The sequence below is a fragment of the Pyxicephalus adspersus genome, chromosome 1 (genome assembly GCF_032062135.1).
Source record: "Pyxicephalus adspersus chromosome 1, UCB_Pads_2.0, whole genome shotgun sequence".
Lineage (NCBI taxonomy): Eukaryota > Metazoa > Chordata > Amphibia > Anura > Pyxicephalidae > Pyxicephalus > Pyxicephalus adspersus.
In genome coordinates, this window is record NC_092858.1 from 3,159,488 (window position 1) to 3,186,716 (window position 27,229).

The 27,229-nt window shown below is 42.4% G+C and overlaps 2 protein-coding genes across 2 annotated transcripts; both read left to right on the plus strand.

Moving 5' to 3' along the window:
* Positions 1-3,430: 3,430 nt before the first annotated feature.
* LOC140323525 (sphingomyelin phosphodiesterase-like) lies at positions 3,431-10,117 on the plus strand. Its single transcript, XM_072400690.1, has 5 exons — positions 3,431-3,508; positions 7,819-8,582; positions 9,071-9,242; positions 9,787-9,863; positions 9,962-10,117. The coding sequence occupies exons 2-5, from the start codon at positions 7,831-7,833 to the stop codon at positions 9,984-9,986; spliced, it is 1,026 nt and encodes a 341-aa protein (XP_072256791.1). The 5' UTR covers positions 3,431-3,508; positions 7,819-7,830; the 3' UTR covers positions 9,987-10,117.
* Positions 10,118-11,696: 1,579 nt separating this feature from the next.
* On the plus strand, positions 11,697-23,352 carry LOC140323518 (sphingomyelin phosphodiesterase-like). The gene is made up of 6 exons (XM_072400678.1): positions 11,697-12,010; positions 15,571-16,334; positions 16,815-16,986; positions 17,539-17,615; positions 19,192-19,337; positions 19,815-23,352. The coding sequence occupies exons 1-6, from the start codon at positions 11,846-11,848 to the stop codon at positions 20,204-20,206; spliced, it is 1,716 nt and encodes a 571-aa protein (XP_072256779.1). The 5' UTR covers positions 11,697-11,845; the 3' UTR covers positions 20,207-23,352.
* The last annotated feature ends 3,877 nt before the right edge of the window (positions 23,353-27,229 follow it).

Here is a 27,229-nt window from a genome sequence, read left to right on the forward strand (position 1 = left end):
AAAATGTCAATATTTTTGGGTAGAGGGAAACCAAACCTTTGAGTAACCAGGGATAACCCCCAGATGTGTTCCATAGAGCCAACATTCCAACATGTCCTGAAACAGAGAGGAGAGGAACCCGGGAGATATCTGCAATGTTACCTGGAACCAGATACCATCTCAGCATAGTTCTATCATCCAGCTCTAGCAGAGACACATTTACAGATATTTTAGGGAGATTACTAGCTATCTCATACCACTTCAACAGATTGATCTGGAGAAGACATGGATTTTTCCAAGAGCTTATATAAGTAAGTTAAGAAGATGGAGATGAGAGCCCAGTATAGAACAGATATTTGGCCTTTAGAAGCCTCCAGTGATTTGTACTAGTTATATAGGATGACAATGGAAAATTCGACCATCGATAATCCGGATTCTTCAGTTTCCCAGCATAAATAGTACCTGCATTCTCACGGAGGAAGAAACTGATTTTATTTGGGTGTAGTTCTGTCAGCTAATACATTATAAATACAGGAAATTCAAAAATCCGGAGTTTTCAGAAATTTGGTTGCTGGATTTTTGAATGTCAGTCTGTATACACACACACATCTCTTACCACTTTAGTAGTTGCAAATTGAAGTTAACCAATTAGGTCTCATAGATCTCCAGGTCCAGATAGCAATGATATTTGCATATTGGAAAGTATTGCTCAATATTATTGGAAAGTATTGGTCAATAGTGGTGAAAGTTTTGTCAAAAATTATATGAAAATAATTGGAGGATTAGTAAGGGTAATTGTGCAATAAGAATGGTGCAATAAGAAGAGAGAAGTTTACCTTTTTGATTAAAGATAGGAATCAAACGGAGGTCGGTGCTCTTATGAAGCAGCCAGATAGAGGAGTTTGGGGCAGGTTGTACGGAATGTCCTCCAAAAAAACAAATCCTCTAATTATTTTCATCTTATTTATTTTCCAATTATCCCTGGGCTGACATAGAGGATTCCCTCTGGCTGCAGGAGAACTATCTGTCCAGCCGGCAGTGCCCGTAGCGAGATCTGTATGGCGTCGGCAGGGCGGTTTGTCTCCTCAGTGTAAGGTGACCATATGGGGGGATTAGGAAGCAAAAGCGGGGGGATGTAGGAGAAACTTCCCGGATAGCGTAAGCGCCTGCCCTTAAGTCTCCCTGGGTGCAGAGGGACATCTTAGAAAAAATTATTTGAAAGAACAGAAGTTGTATTGACTCCAATTGTGTGCATGGGATCCCTTAAATTGTGTGTCTGTAGATGTTCATGAATGATATTTCTGATTGCAAGATAACAAAATGATCAAGGTCCCAGTCATTGCTAACACTGCTAGTGGTTTACATATAAGTCAAAAGATATAATAGCGTAACATTACTTCAATACAGATATAACACTCATATAACACAAATATATTGTCACTATGGCAGGCAGCATATTGTGGATACAGTATATATTTCCCAGTTTTGGAATGGATACTGACTCTTTACATGTATTTATCTATTCATCTTGATTATATCTAGATATCCGTTGTAATCATACCCCTGAAGAAGCCAAACTGGAGAAACGCGTTGGTGACATATCTGATGGAAACAGTTACATTTATTTACACGCTAGAAGTTACATGTCTAGTCTCAATATCTGAACTCTGTGACTATAAAACAAAGTTCAAGATATATTTGTATAATATCTGTGTAATTATCTAACATGTTTAAAAATATAAACACATAATTCCCCCTATTTGCCACCGAATCTCCGTCACGTTTTCTATCTACCTCAATATTCTAACCTTTTACGGGGTGGCACCAAACTATCAAATTTAATACCTTAAGAAAGAGAAAGTATACTACATCCTATTTTATACACACACACACATGTATAGCTACTCCTTTCCTGCACATAATACCCCCTGCCATACCCTCCATACTCCTTTCCTGCATATACTGCCCCCTGTCATACCCTCTATACTCCTTTCCTGCACATACTGCCCCCTGTCATACCCTCCATACTCCTATTCTGCACATACTGCCCCCTGTCCTACCCTCCATACTCCTATATTGCACATTAGTTTAGACCTATGGTCAGCTTGTAATGTGACTGCAGAAAGCCCATAAAGATTTGCAGGTATACCTCCCAATATGTGGAAATTGGGAAAAGGGAAGCCTAAAACCCTGCACCCCTGACACCCCCATGGTAAATGAATATGTAAACAATTCATGTTTAAACTGACATTTTATTTACAACTATTCCCTTTTATTAAATTATGTATCATAGACCGGTGTGAGATATAGCACGATGGGACTTGTGCTTCTACAAATGTGGTTCTTCTGATCTCCCCAGTGACTTCCCAACCCCAGCACACATGGGGTTTTACCCAGTTTTGGTAGGTGAGGGGCAAACTGGGCCATTTCTCAGAACCCCCTCCTCACCCCAAAAACAGAACAGCAAGGGTTGCATGGAGCTGGATTGTTGTGTATTTGGGGCCCCCACTTCATATTTTCCCAATTTTATTCCAAACAATCCCTATTTACAATAAGAACCCACATCCAGTACAGGCCCTGTGCCCCTAGGGGAGATCAGATCACACAGACTGCTAATGTGGGTGGAGGCACTGCCAACTTTATTATTATCCCCACTCTTCCATATAGCGAAGGCTCAGGATCCTCTTTGTTATCTACAGGTTAGCGCCATAGCCTGTTTTGTGGGAGTCATTTACATTACCCCCCCCCATAACAGGGCTACATACATTTTTATTATTATCTTCTATTTTATAAAAGGAATTATTCTGTGGCCTAGCACACCTCAAATCCAAAATCTCATCTTCTATGTCACCAAGGAAACCAGGAAGTAAACAAGGGGGCGGGGCTTCTGGTAGTTGTTTACAACTGCTACTGTGGATTGGATGGGCGCTAGGCCGCAGTGGGCAAATCGCTGTAGCTGAACATCCCAGGTGAGGGGTCCAATTTAGTTTTTTGGTTGACTTCCAGTGGTGAGCACCATGAGACCTATAATTGTATTTATAAGTGTTGGCTCTGTCATGAATTAGGGAACAAGGAAATGGGCAAGGGGGTGGAGCTTCTGGTAGTTATGGGCGGGGCTTCTGGTAGTTAAGAAAAAGCTTCCAGCACCACAACCATAGACTGCTACTGCCTATCCTTTGGAAAAGCTGCCACCTGTCTGTTGCCTAGCAATCCTGTGTAACCAGGAAATGACATCACTATTGTTTGCAACTGCTAGTGTGGATAGGAAGGGTGCTAGGCCACATTGGGAGAATCTCTGTAGCTGAGTTATCCGGGTGGGGGTCCAATTTATTTATTTGATTCACTTTCGGGGTGAGCGAGATGAAACCGATAATTGTATTTTTATGTGTTGGCACTGTCATGCCATTAGGAAACCATGAGGTGCCTATGAAGCAGGAGTGGCAGACTGATATCGCTGGACTACAACTGGCGCAATGTCACCTGCTCGACCTGTAAGGTGTTCTTCACTGCCCTGGACATCAGCTTGCAGGTGAGCTAAGGGCTGGCAGGAAAAGGTCTGACTGGGCATAAAGTGGTTAATGTATGGTGCTAGGATGACTCAAAGGAAAGAGGTAAATGTATTGCCCCTGGGTGCCTGAGAGTGGTGACAGGGCAAATACATTACACAGGGGTGACAGGGTTAAAGTATTGCCCTAAGCTGGCTGCTGGTGATAAGGTTAATGTACAGTACTTCCTATTGTGCTGTGATGCGGGGAGGAAAGGGTTAAGGTACAAGGCCGCAAATCTGACAAGGAAATGGTTAATGTTTCATGCCATAAACTGATGTTAAAGGGTTAATACACAATGGGAGCAGCAGCAAAGAAACAGTTAAGAAGGACACAGTTGGTGGTGCTGAGGGTAACAGTGATGAAAGGGTTACTATCTGGCATATAAAAGCTGCAGCATACTAGACAGGAAGTCCTCTATCTTCTGCAAAATGTTAACCCCCACCCCCACCACCTTCAGATTCTGCCTACTGATAATACTGTGAATATGTAGCACATTTGGGTTCTTATTTCTGTGTCCTGGCCTCTTATAAAGGCATCTGGGGGCAATACGTGGCATGCTGTAGAGGAGGGGGGCAGTTCCATATGTCTGGCAGTGGAAGTGTTAATACATAAGTGCATGTGACTGGCATGTTTATTCTGTTTTCTCCTCTGGTCAGGTCATATGATCAGCCCCCCTCCCCTCATGTCATGTGATAGCTTTTGCCCTCTGCAGGTGGGGCATCCAGGGCCATGACATAGGGTGCTCAGATTCACACCCACCCTCCAACCTGCTATAGATGCAGAGCTCTTGAGCATTGAGCCATCTGCAACCATACATATATACAGAACAATCTGATTATAATTCATAATTAAAATAAGATAATACAATTATAAAAAAGAATAATTTGTGAGTTTGGAGCTCCCACCAGACAACGGATCTGATGAAACTGCAATCAAAAGCAGCATTAAATGCGTTTATTGTCAAGCATGCAACTTCTCCGTCCATAGTGTGTAACTCAGTCTGTTACATTAATGGACATTTGTTAATCCATCAGATCCATTAGGGGTAAGTTTCATTACCCTTGTATTGGAAATTGAAATCTAATTGGCTACAAGTATGGCCGGTATTCCTGTACCAAAGACAGGTCACTTTCCAATCCACGCGGTCATTCTATGGAGGATATACAGAACAGGTCACACAAAACCCATCCAGTCACTACAGATCATTACCCCCTCCATTCCTTCTGCATGGACTTATTCTGATCATACACAGAATTATTAACAATTATTCTAGTCTGAGTCCTCTCCTCCTGTGTCACTGTCTGCATCTGTCTGTCATTTCTAACCCCTATTACTTGTACAGCGCTGCGTAATATGTTGGCGCTGTATAAATAATGTTTAATAATAATAATTGGCCAAATTTAGATTTTATCATTTCAATTAACCATGTACAGGAGAAGTTCAGTTTGGTTAAATCCTGGTGGATTTTCCTCCTCAAACTGACTTTGGTGATACGATTGTTTCAGGACTAAATTCGCAATTTACTGCCCTCGATTTCTTAAAGATATCGTTCTTCCATTTAAAACATAATTTTTGAACAATGTGTGGGGCTGCTATTAGATTCACTCAGATTTGCCAGCTCAACACAGTGCATCTGTCAGTGAATGATTGGAGAAGAGAAAGGTAAGGGTAGGTAAAGAGGATTGGAGTGGGAGATCAGTGGGGGTATAAAGGTAAGTGGAGAGGAAGTGTTATGGTCCATAGGGGTGCAGAGGTATAGATGGTGGGTGAGGGTCAGTGGGTGGCAGATGTGACGGTAAAGATAGGTTAGGAGTTTACTGCCACCAGCTGTCACTTCTGTTCTGTTCTTTAGGAATCAGTGTTGCCATGCAAGTCCTGAAGCCAGCTGTGGGGAGCGGCACAGAATCTGACAATGTAATGGCCGGTGTGAACCTGCCCTAAAGAGGGGAGTTTATGATCAGCAGCGGGGTTATTGGGGGTACAGAAGTGCAGGGTTTTGGGTCGGTAAAGGGTAGGAGGGGTCATAGGAGGAATTAGCAAATATTCCATTTGATTTAAGCCATGCCTATAGATTTAGGTAGTGAACCTCAATAGTTATACCATGAAGATAAGTAGATGTCATAGGGTACTTTGTAAAAAATGAGTACATTCTTGGTCCTACAAATTGGCATCGACCCCCTTTAGCAGAAATTATTCCTCATAGGCACCAGTGTCACCTTTTGCATAGATGCTGTCATTGAGCACATTTTAATATAATGAAGAATTGATAGCTGATTCGATTACTGCAAGCTGCCCAGACCCTGGCACAGCAAAGCAAATCTAAAACATAACGTTTCCACCGCTGTGCTTCACCATTGACATTATGTTCTTCTCCTGAAATGCTGTTTACAATTTGCACCACACATGTATTCACAACCAAACAACTCCATCTGTGATTCATCAGTCCACATCACGTTGTTCCAGAAGGCCAGGCCTTTTTCTATATGTCCCATGGCAAATTGTAGTCTGTAGCTCTAATATTTTTCTTGGGCACCAAAAGGTTTTTTCACAGCTTGTGTCCCATGCGGGATAAATCTGTGCAATCTCGTTCTGATCATAGATCATGCGCAATACCAACTATTGCAACAGGGAAACCACAATATCATTTTGTGGTTCCTGAATGCTTCTTTTAGTCATCAGTCAGCTCTTGGCTTGGATTTGCTGGGCAGTTCAGTTCTATACCAATTATCTGCCATTTAAAATATTTGTTCCTTGTAGAATATTTTCCTAATCATGTATTATTTACATGAAATCATTTAATCATTTTATATCCCTTCTCGGACCCATAGACAACTGCAACATTCTGAGGGTTTTAGAGGGAGCGTTTGGCTTAATGACGCCACACATGCAATATTATTATTATTATTATTATTAATAAACAGGATTTATATAGCGCCAACATATTACGCAGCGCTGTTCATTAAATAGGGATTGCAAATGACAGACTAATACAGACAGTGATACAGGAGGAGATGTGCAGAATAGTGCAGAAAACCCAAACTCTCCACATCCGAAGTGTCGCAGATTAGCAGCAGAACTTCTTATTGTTTCCATTTTACATGTTTCCTCTTTAAATCATTGTCTATGCTGTTGATGACTGTCGGTGTCTTCCTGCTTCACTCACACTTTGCTTGACAAGCCAAAGAGGAAGTGGTCAAGATGTAGTTGCAGCTAAGACAGAGATATTTGTTTTCTGGCCACACTGCACTTGCATCATAAAGACTCTTGTAGCTCTAATATTTTTCTTGGGCACCAAAAGGTTTTTTCACAGCTTGTGTCCCATGCGGGATAAATCTGTGCAATCTCGTTCTGATCATAGATGCATGCGCAATACCAACTATTGCAATAGGGAAATCACAATATCATTTTGTGGTTCCTGAATGCTTCTTTTAGTCATCAGTCAGCTCTTGGCTTGGATTTGCTGGGCTGTTCAGTTCTAAACCAATTACCTGCCATTTAAAATATTTGTTACTTGTAGAATATTTTCCTAATCATGTAATATTTAGATGAAATCATTTAATCTTTTTATATCCCTTCTCAGACCCATAGACAACTGCAACATTCTGAGGGCTTTAGAGGGATCATTTGGCTTAATGACACCACACATGCAATAGTGCAGAAAACCCAAACTCTCCACATCTGAAGTGTCACAGATTAGCAGCAGAACTTCTTATTGTTTCCATTTTACATGTTTCCTCTTTAAATCATTGTCTATGCTGTTGATGACTGTCAGTGGTTTCCTGCTTCACTCACACTTTGCTTGACAAGCCAAAGAGGAAGTGGTCAAGATGTAGTTGCAGCTAAGACAGAGATATTTGTTTTCTGGCCACACTGCACTTGCATCATAAAGACTCTATTCTTATGAAAAACGGCATGCTGTAGAAGTCAGAAATTCTGCACTAAGCCAAATGTGTGTGGTGAGCCGCATTACATTTGTGAGACGGCTTATGCAGCATCTCAGGCAGTCTGCCACTCAAACTGCTTCCAGGCAAGTACCTGTCAAATGTTGAATGTACCCAGACGCCAAGCAGTAATGACCGCTAGTGCTCTATAAATATCTCACCCTACCTTACCCAAGCCTTGGAGGTGGGCTCTAGAAGAATCTCCTCTGCAGGATGATCTGGTGGTGGCAGATCTTTTATCAGAATTAAATCATTATTTTAAGACAACCTGTACTCCACTGTAAAACATGTTAAAACACACATTCTGGAGTTGTGCAGCTTTATATGAATATTTCCCTTTCTGATTGCAGGTGGAGAGTAACATGGATCTTGTAGCTTCGGTGGCAGTAAAGGTTTGTGAGACTATGCACTTGGAGGAGCCCAGTGTATGTAAACAGGTAATTCGGCTCTTCAAGCAGGATGTAATCATGGCCTGGGTCTTTTCCGTACTGCGGCCCTCTGAGATCTGCGGCCTGCTTCTCGGCAGTGACTGCGGCCACTGGGATATTGGCGTGGAATGGAATATTACTCTTCCGCCTGTACCCAAACCCCCCGTACAGCCACCTGTTGCACCGGCAACAGGGTCTCCGATCTCTCGTGTCCTTTTCCTGACAGATATACATTGGGATCACGACTACTCCCCTGGAGGTCCAATTACCTGCAAAGAACCCCTCTGCTGCAGGAACCATCAGTCAGGAGGCCACGGGTCAGCTGGGTATTGGGGGGAATACAGCAAGTGCGACCTTCCTCTTCATACTATTGAGTCTCTGCTGAGCCATGTTGCCAGAAGTGGCCCCTATGACCGGGTCTATTGGACGGGAGACATCCCAGCCCACAACATATGGGAGCAGACTCGGGCCGAACAACTAAACACCCTTGGAACAGTTACTGGGCTCATCAAAAAATACTTGGGACCAGTTCCTGTCTATCCTGCTGTGGGAAATCATGAGAGTGCACCTGTCAATAGCTTCCCACCCCCCTCTGTGCATGGAAACTTGTCCTCCAGCTGGCTTTACCAAGCCATGGCTCAGGAGTGGAAGGAATGGCTTTCCCCGGAAGCTCTGGATACGCTAAGGTGAGCGAAGCTTATTATCTTATGGTGCTTTAGGCCTGAGCATCCTGCCTATTGCATGACTAAGTAAATGATTGATATCTTCTTGCCATAACTGCTATGCACTTTTGGACTAACCCAGTGAATCGCCATTCCACTCCACCCGGGTCTGTTTTCATAGGCTATTGTAAATGAGCTTAGAGTGCTCCTTACATACAGCAGCCATTAAAGGAGACAGGATTTGTGGGGTGGTGCCTCCCTTATCCTCGTGTGTGTTTTCACACCATCTCTCCACATCCTTCTGTTGACATCCCTGCCCACCCTCTCATTATCTCCCCAAATCCTAGTCCATCTTCCTTTGTCTCATTCTTCTTTTTCATCCCCACCATTCTCTGCTACCAAATCTTCTGTTATCTGTTTTTCTGTTCTTCCTATTATTTTTTCATAGGCTTCTGCTTTTTTGCCATCTATCGCTTGTCATTGAATACCAAACTCATCCTTTTGTGTTTTAGTACCACTGGATTTTACACTGTGAAGATTGGCTCTGGCTTGCGACTGGTGTCCCTCAACATGAACTACTGTTCCTCTGCGAATTTCTGGCTCCTCATTAATTTCACGGACCCTGCAGGGCAGCTGCAATGGCTGGTAAATGTTCTACAAGAGGCTGAGAACAACCATGAAAAGGTGAGAAGCTTCTTCTGAAATGTTATATCTAAAACTATGCATATTTAAAGAGTAATCAATGGAACAATTGGCTTTTCTGGTAAAAAATGCTTATTAAAGTCCCCTCCAGTGCTGCCCACATGAATAAAATGTCCTCCGGTTTCTAGAAATGCTTTCTGAAGACTGAAGCATTCAGTACAATATCTTTCCTATAATTCCTACAATAACTCTCACCATATTATCATGCGCTTGTGTGTTCTGTTTGTTGTACCTCCTTGGAGCTCTGGAAACAAGGATTTTGGTCAGCCAAGGACCTGAGGGGATGCTGAAACTGAGACCTGAACTTTGTTTTTTAGGCTTTAATGAAACAATGTAATGCAGAACTGAAATAGAGAAGGTTGTTGGTAAAAACAACACGAAAGAAGAAGTGTGTATTTACCTTGACAAAAAACAGGAAATGAGTTTGTATTGAGATTGTGCTATGTGGTTACATAGGGCATAGTTAAGTTCCTTAATAGACTGGATGGGAGGTGAGTGAATATCTTTCCATTTTCTCTGGTCACAGGTCCATATTATTGGACACATCCCACCAGGCCTGTGTTTGAAGAGCTGGAGCTGGAATTACTACCGTATCATCAACAGGTAAGCAGCTGGTCATTTAGATCACACTCTTAATTATCTTCCTCTAATGTGTCCAATATTACTGCTACTCTCTCTTTGTGTGTTCTCTGTACTAACAGCCATACCCAACACCCACAGCCATGACGGTCACCTCTTATTCTCTCTACCCACAAGTATGACCATCTCTTAATTTTTGCACTCATGCCATGACCATCCTGTTTTATTCTCTGCATCCACAGCCAAGGCTACTACTCTGTAATATCTGAATCCCCTGCCATGATCACCCCCCCCCCATCTCCCATTTTTTGCTTTGATTACCTTCTTTTATCCTTTGTACCCATGGTCATAAAGGCAACTTTTCCCTGCTCCTTCTCATTGATCTTTCCTCTGCTTTTGACACTGTTGATCACCCTTCTACAAATGCCAGAGGCCCACACGTTACTTAAAATGTTCTATATTGAGTTTTGGTGTGTCCCTGTTCTGAGACATTCAGCAGTCTGTGTGTTCTGATCTCTCCAGTGACTTCCCACCTCCAGCACACATCCGGGTTTTCCCAGTTTTGGTAGGTGAGGGGCAAACTGGGCCATTTCTCAGAATCCCCTCCTCGCCCCAAAAACAGAACGGCAACAGTTGCTGGGAGCTGGATTGCTGTGCATTTGGGGCCCCCACTTCATATTCTTCCAGGGCCCCATTTTATTCCAAACAATCCCTATTTACAATAAGAACCCGCATCCAGTACAGGCCCTGTGCCCCTAGGGGAGATCAGATCACACAGACTGCTAATGTCTCACAGCAGATATGGCTGAAGGTTTTCTGGCTGTGTGCAGAGAGTGTCATGGCTGCTTGTGTACTCAGGAGGGCCCCTGGCTAGACAAGCAAGCGTGTGTGAGTGCAGAATTGTCCTACCTTAAGTCAAAGAGGGGGCCCTTGGGGCCTTTAGACCACTCCATGAGGATTGTACAGCAGAGCATGATAGTTGTCCCGGTCTTGTTGGATTGAGTGCGATGGTCCCAGCTGGGACTTGTAGTTCCATGGTAGCAGGAGGCCAAGAACCTAGAAGCTGGGTTACATTGTACTCAGTGCACTACAATTGCCAGCATGCAGATACATTTTATTATCTTCTATTTTATAAAAGGAATTATTCTGAGGCCTAGCACACCTCAAATCCAAAATGTCATTTTTTATGTCACCAAGGAAACCAAGAAGTAAACAAGGGGGCGTGGCTTTTGGTAGTTGTTTACAACTACTAGTGTGGATTGAAGGGGCGCTAGGCCGCAGTGGGCAAATCTCTGTAGCTGAACATTCCAGGTGAGGGGTCCAATTTAGTTTTTTGGTTGACTTCCAGGGGTAAGCACCATGAGACCTATATTTGTATTTATAAGTGTTGGCTCTGTCATGAAATAGGAAACAAGGAAATGGACAAGGAGGTGGAGCTTCTGGCAGTTATGGGCGGGGCGTCTGGTAGTTAAGAAAAAGCTTCCAGCACCACAACCATAGACTTCTACTGCCTATCCTTTGGAAACTCCGCCTCCTGGCTGTTGCCAAGCGTCCCTGTGTAACCAGGAAATGACATCACTATTGTTTGCAACTGCTAGTGTGGATTGGAGGGGCACTAGGCCGCATTTGAAGAATCTCTGTAGCTGAGTTATCCAGGTGGGGGTCCAATTTATTTATTTGATTCACTTTCGGGGCTGAGCGAGATGAAACCGATAATTGTATTTTTATGTGTTGGCACTGTCATGCCATTAGGAAACCATGAGGTGCCTATGAAGCAGGAGTGGCAGACTGAGCAGAACATGGGGGTTCACATAGGACTGACCATTGTGGGGCATTTGTTTAGTGTGGGGGCTGCCCAGTCTGGGCTTTACTTTGTTTGTCTTTTTCTGTTTGCAGAGTTGTCAGGAAGACAGAGACACAGCCAGCCAGGGGAACATTGCATATATCCAGCCACCTCTCTGCAACACTCTGATTTGGCGGTGCCCCCCCTGATCCAGAGACGCAACATGTCCCCCATGCTGGGAGTCTTCGCTACGCTGCTGCTGTGTTCCCTGGGATCTGGCCTCCCCCTCTCTGCTAAGACACCCCTGATATCGCTGGACTACAACTGGCGCAATGTCACCTGCTCGACCTGTAAGGTGTTCTTCACTGCCCTGGACATCAGCTTGCAGGTGAGCTAAGGGCTGGCAGGAAAAGGTCTGACTGGGCATGAAGTGGTTAATGTATGGTGCTAGGATGACTCAAATGGAAGAGGTAAATGTATTGCCCCTGGGTGCCTGAGAGTGGTGACAGGGCAAATACATTACACAGGGGTGACAGGGTTAAAGTATTGCCCTGGGCTGGCTGGTGGTGATAAGGTTAATATACAGTACTTCCTATTGTGCTGTGATGTCAGGGAGGAAAGGGTTAAGGTACAAGGAAGCAAATCTGACAAGGAAAGGGTTAATGTTTTATGCCATAAACTGATGGTGAAGGGTTAATACACAATGGGAGCAGCAGCAAAGAAACAGTTAAGAAGGACACAGTTGGTGGTGCTGAGGGTAACAGTGATGAAAGGGTTACTATCTGGCATATAAAAGCTGCAGCATACTAGACAGGAAGTCCTCTATCTTCTGCAAAATGTTAACCCCCACCCCCACCACCTTCAGATTCTGCCTACTGATAATACTGTGAATATGTAGCACATTTGGGTTCTTATTTCTGTGTCCTGGCCTCTTATAAAGGCATCTGGGGGCAATACGTGGCATGCTGTAGAGGAGGGGGGCAGTTCCATATGTCTGGCAGTGGAAGTGTTAATACATAAGTGCATGTGACTGGCATGTTTATTCTGTTTTCTCCTCTGGTCAGGTCATATGATCAGCCCCCCTCCCCTCATGTCATGTGATAGCTTTTGCCCTCTGCAGGTGGGGCATCCAGGGCCATGACATAGGGTGCTCAGATTCACACCCTCCCTCCAACCTGCTATAGATGCAGAGCTCTTGAGCATTGAGTCATCTGCAACCATACATATCTACAGAACAATCTGATTATAATTCATAATTAAAATGAGATAAAACAATACAATCATAAAAAAGAATAATTTGTGAGTTTGGAGCTCCCACCAGACAACGGATCTGATGAAACTGCAATCAAATGCAGCATTAAATGCGTTTATTGTCAAGCATGCAACTTCTCCGTCTATAGAGTGTAATTCAATCTGTTACATTAATGGACATTTGTTAATCCATCAGATCCATAAGGGGTAAATTTCATTACTCTTGTATTGGAAATTGAAATCTAATTGGCTACAAGTATGGCCGGTATTCCTATACCAAACACAGGTCACTTTCCAATCCACCCGGTCATTCTATGGAGGATATACAGAACAGGTCACACAAAACCCATCCAGTCACTACAGATCATTACCCCCTCCATTCCTTCTGCATGGACTTATTCTGACCATACACAGAATTATTAACAATTAATCTAGCCTGAGTCCTCTCCTCCTCCTGTGTCACTGTCTGCATCTGTCTGTCATTTCTAACCCCTAATATTTGTACAGCGCTGCGTAATATGTTGGCGCTGTATAAATAATGTTTAATAATAAAAATTGGCCAAATTTAGATTTTATCATTTCAATTAACCATGTACAGGAAATGTTCAGTTTGGTTGAATCCTGGTGGATTTTCCTCCTCAAACTGACTTTGGTGATACGATTGTTTCAGGACTAAATTCGCAATTTACTGCCCTCGATTTCTTAAAGATATCGTTCTTCCATTTAAAACATAATTTTTGAACAATGTGTGGGGCTGCTATTAGATTCACTCAGATTTGCCAGCTCAACACAGTGCATCTGTCAGTGAATGATTGGAGAAGAGAAAGGTAAGGGTAGGTAAAGAGGATTGGAGTGGGAGATCAGTGGGGGTATAAAGGTAAGTGGAGAGGAAGTGTTATGGTCCATAGGGGTGCAGAGGTATAGATGGTGGGTGAGGGTCAGTGGGTGGCAGATGTGACGGTAAAGATAGGTTAGGAGTTTACTGCCACCAGCTGTCACTTCTGTTCTGTTCTTTAGGAATCAGTGTTGCCATGCAAGTCCTGAAGCCAGCTGTGGGGAGCGGCACAGAATCTGACAATGTAATGGCCGGTGTGAACCTGCCCTAAAGAGGGGAGTTTATGATCAGCAGCGGGGTTATTGGGGGTACAGAAGTGCAGGGTTTTGGGTCGGTAAAGGGTAGGAGGGGTCATAGGAGGAATTAGCAAATATTCCATTTGATTTAAGCCATGCCTATAGATTTAGGTAGTGAACCTCAATAGTTATACCATGAAGATAAGTAGATGTCATAGGGTACTTTGTAAAAAATGAGTACATTCTTGGTCCTACAAATTGGCATCGACCCCCTTTAGCAGAAATTATTCCTCATAGGCACCAGTGTCACCTTTTGCATAGATGCTGTCATTGAGCACATTTTAATATAATGAAGAATTGATAGCTGATTCGATTACTGCAAGCTGCCCAGACCCTGGCACAGCAAAGCAAATCTAAAACATAACGTTTCCACCGCTGTGCTTCACCATTGACATTATGTTCTTCTCCTGAAATGCTGTTTACAATTTGCACCACACATGTATTCACAACCAAACAACTCCATCTGTGATTCATCAGTCCACATCACGTTGTTCCAGAAGGCCAGGCCTTTTTCTATATGTCCCATGGCAAATTGTAGTCTGTAGCTCTAATATTTTTCTTGGGCACCAAAAGGTTTTTTCACAGCTTGTGTCCCATGCGGGATAAATCTGTGCAATCTCGTTCTGATCATAGATGCATGCGCAATACCAACTATTGCAATAGGGAAATCACAATATCATTTTGTGGTTCCTGAATGCTTCTTTTAGTCATCAGTCAGCTCTTGGCTTGGATTTGCTGGGCTGTTCAGTTCTAAACCAATTACCTGCCATTTAAAATATTTGTTACTTGTAGAATATTTTCCTAATCATGTAATATTTAGATGAAATCATTTAATCTTTTTATATCCCTTCTCAGACCCATAGACAACTGCAACATTCTGAGGGCTTTAGAGGGATCATTTGGCTTAATGACACCACACATGCAATAGTGCAGAAAACCCAAACTCTCCACATCTGAAGTGTCACAGATTAGCAGCAGAACTTCTTATTGTTTCCATTTTACATGTTTCCTCTTTAAATCATTGTCTATGCTGTTGATGACTGTCAGTGGTTTCCTGCTTCACTCACACTTTGCTTGACAAGCCAAAGAGGAAGTGGTCAAGATGTAGTTGCAGCTAAGACAGAGATATTTGTTTTCTGGCCACACTGCACTTGCATCATAAAGACTCTATTCTTATGAAAAACGGCATGCTGTAGAAGTCAGAAATTCTGCACTAAGCCAAATGTGTGTGGTGAGCCGCATTACATTTGTGAGACGGCTTATGCAGCATCTCAGGCAGTCTGCCACTCAAACTGCTTCCAGGCAAGTACCTGTCAAATGTTGAATGTACCCAGACGCCAAGCAGTAATGACCGCTAGTGCTCTATAAATATCTCACCCTACCTTACCCAAGCCTTGGAGGTGGGCTCTAGAAGAATCTCCTCTGCAGGATGATCTGGTGGTGGCAGATCTTTTATCAGAATTAAATCATTATTTTAAGACAACCTGTACTCCACTGTAAAACATGTTAAAACTCACATTCTGGAGTTGTGCAGCTTTATATGAATATTTCCCTTTCTGATTGCAGGTGGAGAGTAACATGGATCTTGTAGCTTCGGTGGCAGTAAAGGTTTGTGAGACTATGCACTTGGAGGAGCCCAGTGTATGCAAACAGGTAATTCAGCTCTTCAAGCAGGATGTAATCATGGCCTGGGTCTTTTCCGTACTGCGGCCCTCTGAGATCTGCGGCCTGCTTCTCGGCAGTGACTGCGGCCACTGGGATATTGGCGTGGAATGGAATATTACTCTTCCGCCTGTACCCAAACCCCCAGTACAGCCACCTGTTGCACCGGCAACAGGGTCTCCGATCTCTCGTGTCCTTTTCCTGACGGATATACATTGGGATCATGACTACTCCCCTGGAGGTCCAATTACCTGCAAGGAACCTCTCTGCTGCAGGAAACATCAGTCAGGAGGCCACGGGTCAGCTGGGTTCTGGGGGGAATACAGCAAGTGCGACCTTCCTCTTCATACTATTGAGTCTCTGCTGAGCCATGTTGCCAGAAGTGGCCCCTATGACCGGGTCTACTGGACGGGAGACATCCCAGCCCACAACATATGGGAGCAGACTCGGGCCGAACAACTAAACACCCTTGGAACAGTTACTGGGCTCATCAAAAAATACCTGGGACCAGTTCCTGTCTATCCTGCTGTGGGAAATCATGAGAGTGCACCTGTCAATAGCTTCCCACCCCCCTCTGTGCATGGAAACTTGTCCTCCAGCTGGCTTTACCAAGCCATGGCTCAGGAGTGGAAGGAATGGCTTTCTCCGGAAGCTCTGGATACGCTAAGGTGAGCTAGGCTTATTATCTTATGGTGCTTTGCAGTATGGAAACTATTCAGAACATAAAAGTAAACTAAAGCCTGAGCATCCTGCCTATTGCATGTCTAAGTCATGATTGATATCTCCTTGCCATAACTGCTATGCACTTATGGACTAACCCAATGAATCGCCATTCCACTCCACCCTGGTCTGCTTTCATAGGCTATTGTAAATGAGTTTAGAGTGCTCCTAACGTACAGCAGCCATTAAAGGATGCAGGATTTGTGGGGTGGTGCCTCCCTTATCCTCGTGTATTTTCACACCATCTCTCCACATCCTTGCCCACCCTAGTCCATCTTCTAGCTTTGCTACCAAATCTTCTGTTATCTGTTTTTCTGTGCTTTCTATTATTTCCCTCCCGGCATCCATCTTGCCCTTTTTTCATAGTCTTCTGTTTTTTTGCCATCTATCGCTTGTCATTGAATAAAACTCATCCTTTGGTGTTTTAGTACCACTGGATTTTACACTGTGAAGATTGGCTCTGGCTTGCGACTGGTGTCCCTCAACATGAACTACTGTTCCACTGATAATTTCTGGCTCCTCATTAATTTCACGGACCCTGCAGGGCAGCTGCAATGGCTGGTAAATGTTCTACAAGAGGCTGAGAACAACCATGAAAAGGTGAGAAGCTTCTTCTGAAATTTTATATCTAAAACTATGCATATCAATGGAACAATTGGTTTTTCTGGTGAAAAATGCTTATTAAAGTCCCCTCCAGTGCTGCCCACATGAATAAATTGTCCATTAATTAACTGAGGTACCTCCGGTTTCAAGAAATGCTTTCTGAAGACTGAAGCATTCAGTACAATATCTTTCCTATAATTCCTACAATAACTCTCACCATATTATCATGCGCTTGTGTGTTCTGTTTGTTGTACCTCCTTGGAGCTCTGGAAACAAGGATTTTGGTCAGCCAAGGACCTGAGGGGATGCTGAAACTGAGACCTGAACTTTGTTTTTTAGGCTTTAATGAAACAATGTAATGCAGAACTGAAATAGAGAAGGTTGTTGGTAAAAACAACACGAAAGAAGAAGTGTGTATTTACCTTGACAAAAAAACAGGAAATGAGTTTGTATTGAGATTGTGCTATGTGGTTACATAGGGCATAGTTAAGTTCCTTAATAGACTGGATGGGAGGTGAGTGAATATCTTTCCATTTTCTCTGGTCACAGGTCCATATTATTGGACACATCCCACCAGGCCTGTGTTTGAAGAGCTGGAGCTGGAATTACTACCGTATCATAAACAGGTAAGCAGCTGGTCATTTAGATCACACTCTTAATTATCTTCCTCTAATGTGTCCAATATTACTGCTACTCTCTCTTTGTGTGTTCTCTGTACTAACAGCCATACCCAACACCCACAGCCATGACGGTCACCTCTTATTCTCTCTACCCACAAGTATGACCATCTCTTAATTTTTGCACTCATGCCATGACCATCCTGTTTTATTCTCTGCATCCACAGCCAAGGCTACTACTCTGTAATATCTGAATCCCCTGCCATGATCACCCCCCCCCCATCTCCCATTTTTTGCTTTGATTACCTTCTTTTATCCTTTGTACCCATGGTCATAAACTCCCCGTATTTATCTGCATCCATAGAAATGACCTCCTTTTAATTTTCTGCACTCACAGCCATTTATTAATAATTTTATTTTTATAAGCCTTTATAAAGCACCAACAGAACAGGCAGCACTGAACATTAAATAGGGCTTGTGGATTATTCTGCATACTAGACAAGTTCAAACAATAACACAGGAGGAGGAGAGGACCCTTTCCTACAGAGCTGACAATCTAAGAACTGGAGGAGAGTATTACTCAGTAGGAAGTGCATATAGACCAGTGGTTAATTGTTGATGGTTTGAGAGACTGATAAAACTTGAAATGTGTAAAAAGTAAGCCTAATAGGACAAGGAAATGAGTTGCAGAGAGTGAGGCATCCCTGGACATGACCATGCCCTCCTAGTGTCTGCACCCACATCCATGATCTCTCTTTCTCCTTTCTCTGCACACGCAGTCTTGACTTCCACCATCTAATTTGTTTACCCACATTCTAAACTCTTTCCCCACTTATTCTCTATATAGTGAGGATCTCCCCCTTATTTTCTGTTCCACAGGTTTGTTCTCCTCTTCATCATTTTCTGCACCCCTGGCCATGACCCACCCCACCACTCTTTACACAACAAACATGACCACCCCCGGTGTTCTCAGTACCTCTACAACACGCTTCTTAACCCAAGGGTTATTTGATCATGCAAGTAACCTCTTCCATTCCTGAGGTTATCACTGTATGACGGAAAATGTTTTAAATATTACAGAACCCCTTTTCCTTGTCTGCATAATTTAGGGAAAAAAGGGTTCTGTAGTATACAGAGGAGAGCTCTGCAAGGTTAAAAAAAAAAAAACGTAGTGCTGGACTACTGGCAGTATTACAGGTAGTTTTTGAACTTGTTAAACAGGAAAAAAATAAAAACCCTTTCAATGGTCTTTGTATTGGACCAAAAAGGAGCAAATAGGAGAAACCTATTTTGGGGCTGAGATACATTTTAATGAGGACATTAAAGGATTTCTGGTGGTTGTCATGATGAGTCTAGGGCCACGGCGAAATTATTATAAACTCTGCAGGTCTTCTTTTGACATTTTTTTTCTCTTTTGCAATATGTATCCCAGATTATAACTTAGTTGGGTTTACTAATACAGGACTCATGACTTCCATTAATATAAAAGAGATCTATTGTTGTCTGTCTGAAAACGTAACTAATCCAGGTCAAGGCCCCTTCCCAGAATCCTCTATGTTGTCTCAATGTTTCTTTCCCTCCACAGATATGAGAGCACCATTGCCGGGCAGTTTTTTGGACACACTCACGTAGATGAATTTGAGATATTTTATGATGAAGAGACCCTCAGCCGCCCCGTCTCTGTGGCCTACATTGCACCCAGCGTCACCACCTACATTGACCTAAACCCAGGTATTTACCAGGCATTGTTACCAAGGACTAAGGCCCAGGTGTGTCATCGGATGGCATGCAAGTAAAGACACGTGAGGTTTTACTGTAGTGCAAAATCCCTGCCAAGAACTCACCCTGGAAGCGACAGTTAATTGGAAGTACTAGCTGTTAGTATAAGCAAATAAGACAAAAATAAATATTATTCACACTCAATATTTCCTTACCATAGTGACAGCCATCAATAATGATCTCCTTTATGGCATTGTGCCCCAAAAGTGCTTATAGAGATCATTTTATATAGAAGGGATCAAATCCAAGTAAAATGAAGAGTTTAGGTTTATCCTCAAAACCTTGGGAAATCTAAAGGTGATTGTATAGTCATATCGTAATATGTCAGCAAGCTTTATCCATGTAGATGAGTGTAGCTCGTAGCTGTGCACGGAGTTGGAATTGTTTTTGCTATTGTATTTCCTCTTTCATTATGTATTCCCATTTCAGGTTATCGTGTATACCAGATTGATGGAGAATACACCAACAGCTCTCACGTCGTCTTAGACCATGAGACGTACATCCTCAACCTGACTGAGGCCAACAAGCAGAAGGAGGAGGCACAGTGGACTTTCTTGTACAGTGCCCTCAATACGTATGGGATGAAGTCAGCCTTTCCATCAGACTGGGATAACCTAATACAGAGGTTCCTTCAAGATGAAAAACTATTCCAGACTTTCTGGTTCCTCCATCACAAGGGCCACGTGAATGAGGTGTGCGAGCAAACATGCAAGAGGACTGTTATATGTAACCTCCGCACGGGCAGGTCCAGTGATCCTCGGCTGTGTAAGGATCTAGGACTTAATGGGAAACCCACCTGGAAACGGAAATCTTTTTGCTGAAGCTGCAACTTCTGCATTCATCTCATGAAGGAGTAATGTTGACCTTTATTTTATATATGCCAGGGCTGTCCAACTCCAGTCAGCAAGGGTCTGGATCTGCACTTCCAGCAATGTAATGGGTGTGGTATGATTTACAGAGGTCATAAAATGACTCCGTATAAATGAAAATCCTGGCCATTGTGTGGTCCTCAACAATTGGAGTTGGACCACCCTGCTACAAGCTAAGAAAAGATGAACTATATTGTGCCAAAGCTTTGAGAATTTAGAGCTTTTATAAAATTGTGACAGTTCCTCAGGAATGTAGACATGGAGAATAACTTGAATGGATTCAACTTAGACCAGATTGTTGAACATCCCGTCTCTATAAATCAGGAATTTCTGAGAACACAATCTGTAAAGCATTCAATCCACAAGCTCAGGTGTTTTCTATCTAACCTCTACTTCCTCGGGAGATCTCTGAAAGTGACGATTGTCACAACTCATGGATCTGCTCTTTTTTACAGCTGATATAAATGAGACAAAGCTATAACTATACTCAGAGGTATTTTAAGCTGATTTCTCTCCACTCACTTTCACCTTTGTGCTGCAAATTCGTGACAAAAGTGATAATATCTCAATTTCCATCTCTCCTGATTTGAGGAACAGAAATCTACACTAAATATTTCCTTATTCTAAACGTTCTTCCAACCGCATTATTATGATCTCCACTTCCATCCTGTTCATTATTATAACTTTTTTTTTTTTCATAAAGTGCCAAAATGACACATGTACAGGAGCAGGAGGAGGGAACTTCATGAATGCTCGAGCGATGTAGATGGCAATGAAAAGTTAAAGGTTATTTAAACTAAAAACCCCAGAAATAATATATTAAAGCCTACTACTTAAGATGTGGCAGCTGCATTAGATTAATTTATCTTTAGGGTTTTTTTTTTTTTAACCTTTTTACCTGGTACTCTTTCAGCTAACACAATTTCTGTCTCTGATTGGCTATGATCACAAATCTAAAGTGTCCATGGAGAAAGCTATGATTGTTACCCAGAAACATATTTCCCCTATGTCATCTCCATTATATGGGGCTTAGGGGAAGCTGTAGTTTACACACAGAAATTAAAATTGTTTTTGCTTCTTTTTACTAAGCCACAAAGATACTTTTAATTCTCAATTTATGTTGTCTGTAGGAATAGTATTAATAGTAATATTATTGTTATGTGTTTATCTCGTGTCAACATTATGCAGTGCTAATGCATAGTCATGTCACAAACTGTCACATTTTAATGTCCCTACTATAGTCATATGTCATAGTCTAAGACCAAGTACCCTACTAGTATGCCTTTGGAATTTGGGAGGAACCCCATGCGAACATGGGGAGAATATACAAACTCCATGTTGATCGTGTTAGAAAGGCAAGAGTGCTAGCCACTGAGGAGCAGTGCTGCCCTTGGTAAGCTGCAAAATATTACATTTAGGTTTTAGCAGTATCTTAGCAACCTGAGATATATCTTTGAAAATGAATGACTTCATAGTACAAGCAGCTCAACGAGTCAGTGAAGGCTTGTTTTAAAGCTTTTTTACTGCTTGTTCAAGCTGTGCATTCCCCTTACCCCAACAATGCAAGCTCTTAGTATTGTCTCTGTTTTTTTTTCTGGGTTCAGCATCCGTCGGGATGGATGAACTTCTGTAATTGCACATAGGCAGCCAAGAATCCTTTACTGTAGAAGAGACCTGGCACATCTCTTGCACACTGCCTGTCTGTACATTTTTACATAAACCAATATGCATATGCTATGACTGAAAACATGTGCCTGAGCCCAATGTTTACAGAACCAGCTGCCAAATTTCTGCTTTATAAACTGCACACAAACTGTGCTCCATTGTCTCATCTTCCACACAGCAAACAAAAGGCAATCCTAGGCAATTACAGAGAGAATGTCTGACGCCTCTGTCCTCCCTGTGTGTCTATGGCCAGGGGAGAGGGCTCGGAGAAATGATTGACAGCAGTCAAAGCTTGCTGACTAGTAACCGTGCAATTCAGTCTTCATGAAGCATTTAAATAGTTGATGGAGCAACTTTTGTACAGTATGTACCCAAATGTACATGATGGGGGAATGGTAAAATTCAGAAAACAGTAGCTAGAGGGGTCGGTAGTTTTGTGGACCGGATAGAACAGAGAAAGGAGATGGCTGTGGCCGCAAATGATGATAGTTGGGTGCATTGGACACAACAGGGAAGGAAGATGTGAATAAGGGTGACAGTGACTGGGTATACTACACCACCCTGCTCATCCATCCTCCCCAAGACCCACAGTATCTCCTAGCTCTCACTTTCTAATGATATGCACAGCTCACCAAGCTTTGCAGTGGTTAATTCCCACTTAAACCACCAAACACAGCTCACCAATCCTCCACCATATTCTGCACTATCTCCTCAGCCCACCATACTTTACCCTGCAGTGTCATCTCACTTCATCCCAACCTAAAGTGTTCTCCTCACCCCACCATACCATACACAAAAACCTTCATCTTATCCCCCACACCGTATGCAGCTCACCAATCCTCCACCATAGTCTGTAGTATCCCAGCCAGCACAGTTTTGTAATTCACCAATAGTAATGTATCTCCTACTTCTCACCACACCATATATAGGGCATTAATCCGTTTACCCGTATCCCCTCACTATACTATACAAAGTTTACCAATATTTTACCAAACCCTACATTATTATCTCCCCTTCATCCCGACACATCATGTACAGCTCATGGATCCTTTACCCAAACATGCAACATAAATTCTCCCTACTACACCATACAGATCACCAATCTTCCACCACCCCCTGCAGGATCTCACCCCCACCATACACAGCTCACCAATCAACCACACCATGCACTACATTCTACCCCCACCTCCCACAGATCCACATTATTGGCTTCATATGGAGTGGTGCAATATGAATAATACCACAGTGATCATATTTGTGGTTCTCTAATGAGATTTTAGGACTTGCAGAATCTGAAAAGAAAATCTGATAACAATGTATTTAGAGAGTAAGATTGCTATGTAGAAATGAATATATACCACTGATTTATTCTAATATGACTGAATGCAAATAATTAATAATAACTAATAAATGAAGAATGGTTCCTAAAAACATTGGAAATGTCTTTCCTTGTGTTGTGTCCTTATGATAATGTGGGAGGATTGTGGGTTGTATTGGGTGTGTTGGGTCCATTGTACTTCTGCGGGGGGGTGGATTATTCCTCAGTAGTTATCATAAGATTACAGATTGGTGGGGAAAATCCAATATAGAGATAAACATTAAAAAATGTGTCCGGTTTGCCCTGAAATTTGTAGCATTATAAACTGGTCTTTTACATTTTACATTCAGGCTTTGCCAAACTCAAGGGTAACTCAAAATAAAACAATAAACCCACCTGAGCAAAGCCAGTCAAATTATTTGCTGGAATGTGATAAAGCCATCCTGTCCTTTCATTACCAGTACAGATGGCACCACTGGGAGTAATGTAGTTCCCGCACATACACAGAAGTTACGAAATCACTGGCTGAAAAGGATCGCCATGGACCCGGAAGTCCACTGTGGAACTGGAAGTGAAGATGGTGGCTTCCTAGGATGTGTTGGTGATCAGATCCTGGATCTGTCATCAGAAGGCGTGTAAATAGGTAAGTCTGTGTTACCCTTTCTAACCACTATTGTCCCAAATTGTTATTTTCTGTTCTCGATTTCCCAGTCTGTGGAGCATTTCGTCTGTGTTCCTCCTCTGTGTTCCCCTGAAATCCAGCGTGCGGCACTTGTGCCCGCCCACGAAGGCGGCGCCGATCGGCATCCATCAAATCAATCGGCGGCGCCCAAGTGCCCCACGCTGGATTACGGTACTTCTACCATACACAGGGCTGTGTCTTATCTTATGGTACGTTACATTATCCGGCCAGAAGGGTTGGGTGGACATTTTTGCACATTTAATGGAAGGTGAGCATCTATCCTGCCTCCTTCACTTCATTTGATGTAGGGTGGGTCGCCATATAGTATAATTATATAACTTATTACAGTATTTTGTACTGTACTGTACTTTTCTTTGTACTGTACAAACAGTTATAATAAATATTTTACTACACTGGTACAATTTGGTTCAGAATATTTTTTTCTTGTTTTCCCTTCTCTGAAAACCTGGTGCGTCTTATAGTCCGGTGCGTCTTATGGTCCGAAAAATACGGTATATAGGTTGTGGCTGCAAATATGTTGCAGGAGATCATTGTCACTGAGATGTAACAAAATGAAAAAATGTAATGGTAAAAAATAATTTGGTTTACATTTCTTTTATACCTTCAAAAAAAATTAAAAAATCCTGTATAGTTAAAGGATGTGTGGTTTTATCTGCTGAGCAAGGTCTGCATATTGTATTACCATACAATCTCCACAAGGGGGCACTGCAGAGTTACATGTAGGACATTGTAAATTGAGCACAGTGAGAATACATGGAGTGAATCCAGGGGTGAATCTGGGGATGGACATGTGGGTGAGGGTGTAATGTCATTTCTGCACTGGGGCCCACTGTGAGCTATCTCAGCCACTGATTATTTCAATGTGATTTATAATAGTAGCGAAAGATCCAAAATGGTTCTTTTAACCAATAAGCAGTAAGCAATAGGTGAATTAAATTATTATTATTAATAAACAGTATTTGTATAGTGCCAACATATTACGCAGCGCTGTACATTTGCAAATGACAAACATAGACAGAGACATAGGTGGAGGAGAGGACCCTGCCCCGAAGAGCTTACAATCTAAGGTGGGGAAGATCTTTGCCAAAGTATTATTGTGGGCCAAATGCAGATTTTTTTTAAGTTTTAAAATGCTTTTTTTTTTATTAAATTTCCTTAAGAGATAAAAAGAATTTTGGGAAGAGGGGGAAGTCTGAGCCTAATTTTCTGTTCTGTTCATTCTAATGTTGCTGGTGGTACAATTCTTGCATGGCCTTGGGAACAGCAGGCTGAAATTGATCACCAATCCAGGATCTATTCCGTGAATTTTAAAATTATCCAAACTAGTAGCAAACAGTGCAAACTGGGCGCAACCATTCCCCTGCAACACTGAAAACTCTCTCCAATATGACATTCAATGGTGGACAAGACCGGCAGATTTGGACATATCTAGCCAAACGTCCAGTTTCTTGGCTCAGTAATCTAAGGCTCAGTGCATTAAGTAATGGAATGTAGGAGCAAGCCTAAAAGGACCAGCAAGAGAGTTCCAGAGAGTTGGGGCAGCTCTAGAAAAGTCTTGGAGACGTGCGTGTGATGAGGTTATGAGTGAGGAAGTCATTAGTAGGTCAGGAAGTGTAGAGGGATTTGTGTTTTAGGTAGGTAGGTGGGGAGGAGCTGTGGAGGGATTTGAAGGCAAAGCACAGGAGCTTGAAATTGATTCTAAGGTGAAATGGAAGCCAATGGAGAGAACTACAAAGAGATGCAGCGGAAAAGGAGCAGTGGGAAGGCTGTGTATTGGGTTGGTCGGTAGGTAGGTGGGCAGGCTGTGTATGGGGTAGGTAGGTGAGAAGAATGTATGAGTCTGGCTACAGCATTCATGATAGATTGTAGAGGAGAGAGTCGGGTTAGTAGAATACCAGAGAGGAGGAGGTTACAGTAGTCCAGATGTTGCGTAGGTGAAAGTGACCGGACCTGGAAATGTTCTGAATATGGGGGGTAAGAATCAAAGGTGACACCAAGATAACGTGTCTGAGGGGAGGGCAGAATAACATCGTTATAACAGTTAGATATATGTCAGGGGGAGATTTGGAATGTGAGGAGAAGCTGAGAAGCCATTTTACCCAGAAACCTGTCAGACATCTACAGTGGGTGAAGGCCCCGGTAGACTTGCATGTATGCTCAGTCTTTATGTAGAACTTCTAAGCTGCAGGCAGGTCCAGCATACATAACAAGCACATACGTTCCGTTGGACAGCAATCTGAACACGATCCTACAATCAGGTTTATATATGGATACTGATATAGGTCAATTATTTGTGCTAAGTTGATCTCTTTCATGTGTGTTTTAAAAAAATAAAAAGTCTCTGACAAACATGTTAGGCACCTGTGTAATGTGTGCTGATGTCAGGAAAGTTCTTTCTACCCACCCCCGGATGTATCAGACTGCCCTGCGACATTGAAGGTAATTTTATTTTTATTTTTTTGGCAGTTTTTAGTTTTGTTCCTCTTTAAAAATCCTTCACTTATGAACTTATTTTCTGACAGCTCCAACTGTGATGCATACTCACGCCGTGCCTAGGTGATTGAGTATTTACCTCAGTTGGAGCTATCGCCCAATAGCCCTTATAAAGGTGGAAAAAATATAAAATACTGCATGTATATGTACTATTTAACTGTATTGATTTAATACCTAACCAATACAATATTATATGTCCTTAAAAACTACGAGCCTCAAACCTCTTTCTGTCTCAGTTTTTGCTCACATTCACCCCATAGGATACATAAACATTAATAAAGAGAGGCCTGGCACTATGGATGGAAGACATGGGGTGAACTAAGAAAACACATAAATTGGGTAGCCAGAGCAAAAATGGTAAATTCGATTTTAAATAGTGTGGAGGATGGGTTAGGAGTGGTGGATTTGGGCAGGAAAAGTTGGGATTATTTAAAGTCTGTTTGGAGAAGCTGAGCATGTTCATTTAGATTTTGAAAAAGCATCAGATCAACGCCCTTTTTTTGCACTTTGCTATTGTTTAAAATTTTAATATTTTATTTTTTTTCTTTATATATAATAATATTTTATTATTTTGTCTTTCTGGCAGTGTGTGGGTGCTGGGATCCCTGAAGACAATCATCTCAGACATGGGAAGCAGATATACACCACACCTGAAATGGCATCCCTCTTGGGTGGTTTCAGCAGATTATTACTTACTGTGATTGGATGGGTAAATCATCTGCAGTCCCCTTCCTTGCCCTTAAGGTGGTGTGATGCAGCTGGAGGCATAAAATTATATGGTGTGTTACTGCAGATA